General features: G+C 41.3%; 1 protein-coding gene across 1 annotated transcript in view; it reads right to left on the bottom strand.

Annotated features, from left to right (window-relative positions):
• The window catches only part of NUAK1 (NUAK family kinase 1), a 48369-nt gene that overhangs the window by 18529 nt on the left and 18133 nt on the right, over nt 1-11707 (bottom strand). The window contains exon 2 of the mRNA XM_017804878.1: nt 6084-6204. Coding sequence (XP_017660367.1) covers nt 6084-6204 — 121 coding nt within the window. The remainder of the gene's footprint in view (nt 1-6083; nt 6205-11707) is intronic.

Genomic DNA, 11707 nt, shown 5'->3' with positions numbered 1-11707 from the left:
CAGGTTTTTGTTCTACTACAGCATTAATTCTTGGATATAATGTCTCCACTTATTTATATTTAGAGGCTGTGAAATTATGAACTCAGCTCCTATCTACAGCTTCCCATTTTCTGAATAGCGCTGGTTGTGTTGGGATCTCTTGCTCATCAGCACTCTTCTTTTCAACCCTACTGCCAAATTCTTCCCTTTAGCTGCACTGAAGTCACCTCCTCTTAAATTCACGGGACATACTCGCTATCCTTCTTAAATGCTAAGATGCACTTCACCCTAAAATTGTTGAAAGCCCACATGAGCATGGTTGTGCAAACACTGGTCAGAAAGATTCAACGGTACATTGTACACTTCTCTATTAGGACAGTTCATTTTGGATTTACTACCAAATTTAAAAAGCAAAACAAAGCGGAAGGTTTTTGCCCTTCCTCCAAGCTTATAGGATACTAAAGTTAGAGCGAGTGCCGACAATGGGAGGGGGGGTGCATTCCCCCCCTCCCTTAATGGACTACCTCCTCATGGGCTGATTCCATTTGGTTTACATGTAACCCTGGGGTAAGGATTTTAGTTTGTTAGTTTAAGAGGGGCGGCCAATCTCTTTGCACTGGAACCATTTGAATTCTCCTCATGCCTTTGCTCTCTATCAGAGCAATCTCCTAAATTAGTTCCAGTATGTTGACATTCCTTCCATCTGGTGTCTTTCCATTCAGCGGTATTTTTATTACTCTCCTAACAGCCGCAGACAGAAGTACCTTTCCACTGCTACAAAATGCTCTTTTATTAAAGGTCAGCCAAATCAAAAGAACAAGTGAGTTTGTTTTTAATTTTGGAGATGCAGACTAGAATAACCTTTTCATTCAGAAAAGTCATGTATGACCCAATTACCTCCCTTGTGTAATAAGGCTTGAATTATTCTTCAAAAAGACATGTGAGTACTGAAAACGGTCTTTTACCTTAGAAATTCAGCCTGATGCAACTTCCATGTTCTTGACTGCTTTGAAAGCTTTAGAGCCCCTTGGCATGCTTTTTATTTGGCTTTTTTTTTTTTTTGTAGGAGTATTATTTTATTACTGTTTTTTAATAGAGCATACAGCAGTCATGAAAATATCCAAGGTCCAATGAGAAAACCACTTGTATGCATACACATAAATTTACACATATGCTTAATTATAATTGAAGATAGCAAGATGTATAGTAGATGTTTTAATGCTAAGCTTGTATTAAATCATTTTCCTGAATTATGGACCTATTCAGCCAAATTGCACCTCTTTTTAAATTAAAGGAATGTAGTTAAGATCCTGCAATAATCTTTTTAAATCAGACAGCATGCTATAATTTACTCCCCAGTGAGAAGATTAAATCAGAATGAGAACCATTATCCTTGGTGAGGTAGTTTCTTAGAGAGCGAGACTGAGGATATGCAGATTGTGACGGTTTACTCTTTGAAAAGGAAGGAAAAGTGACAGTTGCTAATTTGGCCACAATAATGTTACGCTAATTGTCTTTTGTTTCAGCAAAGAACACAAGAGCTAATTCCCCTTTTTTTAAATTATGATTAAAAGTGCCAAGGAACTTCAGACAAGCAAATATTTACATTGCAGTGGGACGATTGTGTAAATGGGAATATAGAAATAAATTTCATCACTGCTTGCAATCATTTTGACATCTGAATTGGACCTGTCAGTGATCTCCCACATTTGAGTTTATGTCATGTCTGACAAAGCGCAGTTTAGGCAATCACCCTGAATGACAGGAAATTCATAAAGCTGGGGTATGGTAACTAAAGAGTTAAGTTTATTTGTTCTTGTTTCATTACTATCGCCAGACACTTGAAATATTACTTTATGTTCTTGGATGTTATCAACTGAAAACAAAGGGAATAAAGCACTCGAAGGTCAAAAGCCTACATAATTAGAGGAAATCAATTAGAAATGTGGTTAAATAGTATCACTGCTGAAGTACTTTCTCTCGGCCAAACAAAAAAAAATAGAATCACTTCAGCTTTCCACCTTCCATCCTTCTTGATTACAGCCCAGTCATCCATGTAATGTTTTAAGGGACTTTTGACTTTTTCAGGTGTTTTGCACACAGAAGGGGTGGGGTCATTAGGCACCAAAGTTTGTTTTGATTATGTCTGAAAGCCAGGAGATAGCAGGGCTGGGATAGAGGCTGGTATTTTCTCCCCAGAACTGTCAGCCTGAGACACATAACCGTTCTGCCCCTGCACGAACCCGACAGTGGCGTGAGCTGCCACTCCGGTCCCTGGCTGCCTGTCCCTCCAGAGGTGTGTGTTGCAGCCGATGGTGGGGGACACTGGACTGAGCCAGTGCTGCTGCAGGGGATGCAGCTCCTCAGCAATGGTTCATGTCACACACCTTGCCAGCTGCCACCCAGGCAGATTTTTGGCAATGCAGATGTTTTTGCTGATGACACGGTGACTTGACTGACACAATTCAAGAAGCCCCACACTGGAGACAGGCCTATGTGTGTCTGAAATATCAAGTGTGTGTTTTTCTTGCATGAAATCTGGCACAAAATGTGAGACTGAACAAGTATTTGGCAAGTAAGATGAGTATCCTGGAATATTTTGCCACTGCCATTACACACTGTCAGATCTTCTTCTACTGCCTTTGGGATTTGAAAGTATAGAAGAGCTAAACCAGTTTTCCTGACTAACCAAAGCATGCAACTTAGCTAAAGCCATTGTGGACTGGCAGACACACGTGACAGAGAATCTCTGTGCTTTTTCTTAAGAGTAACAAAAACGCAACCTAAAAATAAAAAAAGTAAGAAGCACATCTTACTCAGGAAATACGTATTTTGTGCCTTGTGGATGCAAAGGGTCCAGCACCATTATAAGCATTCTGGCCCCAACCCAGCGAAGCACTTCAGCACGTGCTTTTCTTCAGTTACTCGTTTACGCTAATGCCATCGGCACCAAAATGTGACCCTAATATTTATTCATTCTTCAGGGAATATCTTTATTAAACTATTTCTACAATCATGTTAGCTGTTCATTTTTAAGTGCATATAGCAAATGGCCAAGACTTCTCTGTATGCTTATGCTGACCAAGGACAACTTTTTCAGCACAGAAACAGTCATGTACACAACTGTAGTTCACACTACAAGGACTCACTCCTGAATGTAGCAAGCCTAACTTCACCCTCATGATTGGCCTAACATGTGTTTAAATGTTTGCAGAATTGGGTCTGATGTTCTTTCCCTGGTTTAACTTTTATAAAGTACTGCCAGATGAGATAGATTTTGCACTCAGGCTACCCCTGGAAAAATATGTTAGCTCTTAAAGGCTTTATTATAAAATCCTGGAGTTTTCAAGGCAAGAAAGAAATAGGGCAGGGGAAGGGGGGGGTCAGGGGAGAGACAGACAGATGAATGGACAGAGACATTATTCTACAAATTAAAATTTATATGCTGAAATCAGAACACTGCCAGCAAAGCCAACTTCATGTATCCACTCCCTTTCAAGGAGTTTAAAGTCACTTGAAAGAGCACTTCCCTCACAGCCATACTCAACAGATTGCCAATTACAGTCCTGCTGAGAGAATGGAATTTCTTTGGAGTCACAACGGTACATCTGCCCTCACATTAAGAGGGAAGGTACATGTCTTTTGATTAGATTACAAAAAAGATCTCTAAACTGGAAAGCTTTGTCTCCACATATCTGAATTAGCTTGGTATCAAAAAAAAAAAAAGATAAGCTTGTGTTTAAATCAAGTTGACAAATTCAGAGGTTAATTGCTTCTAAGCAGGAAGGTCAAAAGGATACCTAAACAGGGATGCTACTTAAAGAAAACACATGTTTGTAAATGCAATACAAAGAACTTCCAAAGATATTACAGGAACATACAGCATTGTCCATGGTAGGTGTATCTGTGCACCTACTGAAAGCACTGTCAGACTTGCAGTGGCAGTCTGAAAACCTACAGTAACAATTTGTGAGAGAGGAGAAAAATATCTCTGGGGTGGCTTCAATTTAAAAGTTAAGCATCTGATCTAAGTTAGCCAGCTAGACTCCATCTATAACCAACAGGAGCCTCCAATATGTCATTTATCCCACCTATCTGAAAAAACATCTCCCAGGAGGAAGCCAGCATCTGTGAAGACGCTGATCCCTCTTGACTAGAGAGGGACTCTTCAGACTTGTAGCATACACCAACTGCATAAATGATGGATCACTTAAATTTGGCGAGATTAAGCCCATGTCTCAGGATTTACTGACTTCATCATTTTGTGTCAGGGGATAGCAATATTATCACTCTTTATGCATCACTCAAGAGGAACATGTGTTTAAAATCCAGCTTCAAGAGGCTACAAATACTTCAGTCCTAGATGTAGTCCCTTAACTTCACTACAAGTACCCTTCAGCTTATAATGAAGCACGTATATAAGGATCCCTGAGCTCACATCCTTACCTCTGGGCAGTATGTGACTGGTCCTGTGGGTTCAGTTGCACAACACCACATTTCCCAGTGCTACCACATCTAAGTTACAGCATTGGTTGCTAAAGGCCAAGTACTGACTGACTGCTCGGAAAATAAACCATCACCTGACATAGGTGCTCATCCTCCTGCAGACAGGATGAACTCTCTATCGTGGAGCTTGACTGGGTCTGCTGCAGAAGCACTGCTCCTCCCTCCCGCAGGGCCAGAGGAGGAAGTTTTGCTCTCACAGGACTTTATTGTCTGCTTCCTAAAAATGCTGTAATCTTTTTAACTTTTACAAATGTTTTAACTCAGTAAAAACTATTTAAAGTAAGGATGAGAAGGGCAATTGGTCAAAGGACCACAGCATGCTTAATCTTTTTTCTTTCCAAGTTCCCGTCCACATTTGAAGTAACTTTTGTTCCATTTGCAACCCACATGCTGACACAGCATCCCTCCCCTTTTCTGTTCCCAGATCCTTTTATGAGTTTATTCAATAAAAAGACAGATACTCATCTCTTTTCAAGTACCAGAACATGCTTTTGAATAACTCAATATGCGATACTGTAACAGTACGCCAAGACAGCCCTTGTTTTAATCAGTTGTCTCAACTCTCCGAGCAGAGCTGCCATACACATATCATCACCTTGTGCATTTACCTCACGTCTGTGTAAACATGTAGGGCTAAATTCAAGCTGCCTGCTCTGCACACACGGGAAGATGTGATTCCCAGGGACAAGGCCGCCCGACCCAGGTCCCTCTGAACCTCTGGAATCTACAACCTGGGTTCACCACGCAGCCACCCTCCTCGCAGCAACAGACCTTTGGGTCGGTGTCTTTTAGCACGTACCCAGCCCGAATCTCTCAGCTAGTGCTGGGATGTTACTTGAGGAAGAAAGAAAGGAAGGAAGGAAGGAAGGAAGGAGGAGGAGATTTTACTACAGAGTGACACTTTATGAATATATAAACAAACAAACTGGCAAATCAGGGAGGAATGCCCCTGGCTTCCTGTTCCTTGCTATAAGACTAGGGAGCAGCTCCGGGAGGCAGGAATTAGCAGGCTTCCCAGCTGTGTCCTAGGAAGAAAGGAGTTAGAGGGGGAAGGCAGGATAAGGAAACAGGAATGATAAGCCAGCGACCAGACTGACAGGAAAGTGTGAGAAGGTGGATAGGAAATGGATGCTGGGATTCAGGGGGAAAAGCAGCAACGACAACTGGCAAGTAAGGGAGGACCAAAGTCCTAGAGCAGATAAGATCAGCCTTGTGCAGTCCAGGGAAAATAAAGCATACAAGGACTGGTTTAGGGGCTGGGAACAGAAACAGACATCAGGCTGGTTCAAGAGTGAGGATGAAATGAAACTGAACTGTCCAATGAGAGCAAGGAGATGAGGTGATACATGCCACAATTACCCACCTGCCATGGACGCAGTGTTTAATTCACACAGAAAGAAGCTCTTCCAAGCAAAGGGTTATGCACCTGTGAAACACTGGTAGCTCAGAGGGAAGGTAGTGCTCAAAGCAGTCTCGTTGGTAAGGGATGGGTTACACTAGGAGTAGGAGTTTGTTTGGTGCACCATCTCAAGAAACATGAACATCAGGTCTGCAAGAACGTAACAGAGCACTCAGAGAGGAAAATGACATTCACTAACCTTCATATATGGTGATGATATGAGGGTGGTTGAGGGATGACATGATCTCAATCTCCCGTCTGATGTGAACCATATCTTGTTCATCCTTAATTTTGTCCTTACGAATGGATTTTATTGCAACCTATAAATTCAGGAAATCAAGCATTATTCTTAGAACTGAACAGATGCATCTAATCCATTAAGAAGAGTTCAAAAAATAAAATACAGATGTTAGATGTTGGCAGAATGGAATGACCAAAACAAAGTTTTCAAACACAAACCTCCATGCCCCAGCTCCCTCATTTTATAGCAATAAATACACTCTCATTACAGTAATGGGTGACATGAAGTTTTAGAGTCTTCAGGTCTTAAGACTTCACTGAGGGGGAACACAGCACTTCTGGGAAGGATCTCTGTGCCAGCCTAAGTACTCTCCTTCTGAGGCAAATGGCAAAATTCCCAAGAGATTTCGATGAGCAGTACATTTGCTAAGACATGACTGCATCTGAAAATTTCAAGCAGAAGCTTTGGAGACAATTTCTCAGAAACAAGGTTGAGATCTCTGAAGAAACAGAGGGAGGGAATCCAGGGTGCTGATTACGTATTGGTATTTGTCCATGTTAATACATAGAGGATCCCATTAACACAGGTTAGTCCATAGTTCTCTAAAAGCAGGCAAACTGTTTAGGAATTATGACTTATTCAAAAATCAGAAGAAATAAATCTTTGAAATTCACATCTAAACTCGTCCTCATATAAACCCAAGACTTTCAGATCAGCACTTATGAAATCGCTGCAAAACCATATCCTTCCTGCATCCTTCCTCAATCAGCAACCTTTTTTACAAGCATATCGTGTGACTCGGTATCTTTCCAAAAGGCAGGGTGGGAACAAAGGAAGTGATAGCTAAACTTGCAATATAAATTCAAATTATAACAGTCCTTGTGAGTGTGTGTATGTGTGCTGCCTGTGAAAAAAGGGCTTATCTGAACACCACCATAAGTAATCGCGGAGGTCATCTCATGCCCTAGGAGAAATGCAGAAGCCAACAATGCAGAGAAGCTTGTGGGAGAGGGAAGGTGAGGGCATTGTGCATACTGAATGGTAGCATGGCCTTTATTATACTCACTATTTACCCTGCTTTATTTTTGTAAGCCAGAGTTCAAGGAATAAATTACCAACTAGCTTAAAATCAACAATACGTCTTTGAAAAACATCACTGACCTGCTGAGATGACCACCCTTTTATGGGTAAACCAAAATTGTGTCATTCTTTGCAGCCAACTACTGTGGACTTCTCCTGGGAAAACATCTGTAAATCTGTGATTTATGTGATTTTCCCAGTTCCTCCAGAAAAGAAACTTTCACTGCCTACTTCAGTAATTGCAAGTGGCATGACCAGTATTGTTCTCATTATATGATGTAGCATCCAGGATATTGAAGAAACAAGGGGAAAACTTAAAATATTATAAGACTGAAATGTACACAAACAGGAGCCAGTTTAAAGGATCAGGTTTCCTACAAAGACTTCAACGCCGAAAAGCAACATTGTTCAAAAAAGCATTATGCACATGCCCCATCCCCTTGAATTCCCAAAGCTTGCAGCATGTGCTTAAAATCAAGCTCATGCTCATGTGCTCCCCTACTTTGAGACAGCAGTACATAAAGAAGTCAATGGACAAATCGATTTGCAAATTAAAACCAAAACAATTCTATTCTTCCTCTTGACCCAAATATTTGGGATAAAGATTTTAACAGTAACAATATAACTACGGTCTTATTTACATGGCACATAATTCTAGAAAAGGTAATACAACAGATCTTAATTGAATGAGTGCCCAAGATAATCTCCAAGTAATTTTTCAGATTGAAAAGGCAACCAACTATAAAGATGACACTAGATTTTTTCCCCCTTCCCACGTTTGCACTGGGACCGACTGCAAATGCAAATACACCCTGTCTACAGAAGGATGTGGGTGGCTCTTGGAGCAGCATGTGCATTCCTGCAAGAAATAAATATAGACATGGGTAAAAACACATTTTTTATTAAAAGACAGTCTTGTACTTGGCTCTGAGGAAGAATTTAAGAAGGGTTTCATTGTCTATACAACGAGGAGCAAATTCTTCCCCATTCAGGGCTGGTAAAGTAATAAGGCAGCCCAGAGGACATGCCAATCTCCTACTAACTTGACTCTGTGCTTCACAGGCAGGACTTCTGTACATCTACATATAATTACTGAATAACTGTATAAAGGAAAACATTTTTAGATACAGAAGTGCAAATGTGATTGAAAAGCGTGGTAGCACTTTGTAAATATATGTTTGGATTAATATTCTAATGCAAACAGATGTGTTGCCTGGGAACATATTTTTCAATAGGACCAGAGAGTTTAGAGTCCCACAGTCCATGCTGAAAAGTGGTTAAAAGGCACCTAGGAGCCTTAATTCATAACAGCTATTCCTAAAAGTTTAACTGAATTTTGAAGATAGTACTTAACCTCCTGAAAGCATCACTTCCCAGTTGCATGGGTACAATTCAACAGCCCAGTCAAAGTACTTGGGATTTTGTCAGTGACATCCAGGCTGCAAGGAAATATAAGGAAAGAATTCAAGCTGAACACATCTCTTGGGTTTTAACATTCAAGACTTTCTCTTCCTCAGCTCCTTCAGCTCACAGTGACTAGCACCTGGAAACAAGGAAAGACAACTGGCAGGCATGAAATATCTTAACTCCAGTGGTGTAAATGGAGCCAGGGCAGCTGTAAGCATCCACCTGCCCACAGTCAGACCATCCCCTGCAATCCTGACAAATAGCAAGAGTGCTGTGGAGGAGGGAATGCCCCTTGTACAGTATCAGTATAAGCACTCCATAAGTAAGCGAGGTTTACTTGCATATACTAATGAAACAGTATCACTGTCCATTTGCACAGCACGTGAGCATGCTCAAAACAGAGTGCAACCATTTATTAATTAAACCTTGGTAGGCAAGTGGTGAAACACCACTATTCATCCACTTCTAGGAGATGAGGAAATCGGAACAGAAAGCTGATGTGACTCCTGAAGGAAACGAGGATAGCAGTGACAGCATTCGCTGTCTGCCTCTTCCTTCCAAACTGTGCAACACACCGTGGAAGCTCAACAAACCATCTGGTTATTAAAGGGTGATTTACCTTTCCCCACGTTCAGTTGCTGGTTTTCTCCTCAAAAAGAGCCTCATGAAAGCAAAAGGTTCTAAGGCATTGCAATAAATACTTTTTATCCCTTGGCATCTGCCTGGTGGCCTCCACGATCCCCAAGTGGGCAGGCTCCACATTTCAAAGGCTACCAGGAGTGCACGGCCTTGCTGGTGACCTGGTCTGAAAGGCCAAACAGCGAGTGATTGCTGTCAGCAGGCTGTCACTGTCAGAGGTGGCATCCCAAAGCAGGATTAGTGGAGCAGCAGGACAGCGTTTGTTCCAGCTCTTCCCTTCTAAGAAAAGGATTTCTGCCAGCCAAGTGTCCTTCACCTGCATCAGTCTGCTCCAGACCATGTCAGCAGGGATACTCAGGCTCATGGCTACCGATGTGAAAGAAACAGCACAAACAAGAAAGCAGTCCAGTTGGGTTTTCCCAGTATTTCACGAAAACATTACAAATCATGAGCACACTTGAGGTATTTATAATATCTCTCTCTATATATATATTTCATTGTTTTCATCTCTCTGAGCAAAACAAGACCCCTACCTGTATGTTATGGTATCAGACTGTAAAACAAGCCTCTCTTGCAGGTATTTTAAAATATCAAAATTGTAACTTTTTTCATTAAATGTATTTTTCTCAGAAACATATTCCAGCCAATACGTTTTCAAAGTGGGCTTATGCTTTTAACACCAGACAGAGCTGGCTCAATTTTTCAAAACCCCACTTGTGGGATTGCTACATGATGAACCTGAATAACATAAGCATAATAACAAATAATCTCAATTGAGAAATACCTTATGAAAGAACTTGTTTGTTCATTCTTTAGGTCCTTTTCTTTCTTTCTTGCCTGCTTACTTTCCTTTCTCTGAAAGCAACAGCTTCACTGTGTGCAACATCAAAATTTATTAAGGGTCACAGCCTATGAATCAAGAGTAGGGCAAACACAACATGCTTTTTTACATCAGCTACATTAACTACTCCAAATATTGCAGCTCAAGATCTGCAGAGAAAGTGCTGTTAGTCCCTCTGGTACTCTCAAAACACTGTACTTATACCTCTACCACACTTTCTCAATATATTTTACTGGGTTTAAGACTTAGATAATTTAATTATAGTATTTTTAGTAACTTTACTAGGGGAGGAATTTGTATTTTTCCTAGCTTCTTGTCTTAATGAGAATTTCAGATAACTCCAAGACCTTGCACTCAGAGAGTGTAACATATCAGATTCCTAATAATGAAATCTTAAGCCTCTAACCCCAACAAAATAGGTTCAAGTTCACTCAAAGCCCCTATAGACACAGTATTCAATCTGGCAAAACACTTTAGCACATGCCTAACTTCACACATGTGAGCAGGCCAATGACTTTTGTGGGATAGCTCACACATGTGAAGTTAAATATATGCATAAGCACCAAGGTCACAGCTCAAAACTAGGTCATGTGATGGTCCCTCTGGGAATCAATACTGGCTGTACACACCAATAAAGTCCTCAGTATCTCTCCTGCAGCTCTGATGGCTGCATGGTCCCACACATGGGGTCGGGGGGGAGAAAGACCATCAGAGATGGGCTGAAACCACCTCTGCCTGCATCGCCAGTTCTGGTACCAACCTCTGCTCAGAAGCAGGTAGAGACAACACCCTCCCCAAAATGTATGGTAGAGGGGAGAGAAAGCAGGAGGTTGTGAGCCTTTAATATTGCCACGAATTTCCCAACAGCTCTGCACAAACATAGGCCCTGCCCCACTGCTGCTCTGCCTTCCAGAAGCAGATAGGAGAGAGGGAGCACAGCTTTTGGCTTCCCATCCCTCCATGAGTCAGCTTGCAAAGTTTGCTGGGCAGGAAGCGTGGAGAAATAAGCTGCTTTCTTCAAGGCTGCAATAAATTACCTGTCTCCATTTGCTGGAAAGAGAATTTATAGTCACTCTCTGAACTGGTGTAGAGAGATTATAAAATATTTTCCAACACACTTCATGCTTCTTTGCTTTTGTTTCATACAAATAACTGGAATTGAACTATAAATACTTCAAAAAGATGACGGTTGCAAGGGTTTCTGTACATTCAGTCCTATCTGCGAGAGAAATGTCTTTCCTTCTTTTCAAGCTTCTCGGCTGCTTAGCAGAGCAAAACAGGTGACATTCATTTTTACAGAGCCTGATCAAGACCATCACGTACAGAAAAATATCTCCAAGTCTAAACGGCTGGCAAAGGGCATGGCAGGCAGTAGGTGCCCAATTCCATATCAAATCTCCGTGTCTGCTGAGTCACTGCTGGCATCATCGTTTATGGCATGAGCTAAAAATGCTGTATGTTCATCAAAGCAAAAAGCTGTTTCACTTCATTTCAGGAAGTTGGTTCATGTGTTTGTTTTAATGTAATGAACCTACGTTTGCCTCATTTCCAGCCGAGATGTGTGAATATAAACAAAGGTAGAACGAGCCACAGTGCAGCCACAGTGCAGTCACAG

Source organism: Lepidothrix coronata, unplaced genomic scaffold, assembly GCF_001604755.1.
Source record: "Lepidothrix coronata isolate B3197 unplaced genomic scaffold, Lepidothrix_coronata-1.0 Scaffold10, whole genome shotgun sequence".
Taxonomy (NCBI): domain Eukaryota; kingdom Metazoa; phylum Chordata; class Aves; order Passeriformes; family Pipridae; genus Lepidothrix; species Lepidothrix coronata.
The sequence above is the reverse complement of the archived record's forward strand: the minus strand, read 5'-3'. Positions and strand labels throughout refer to the sequence as shown.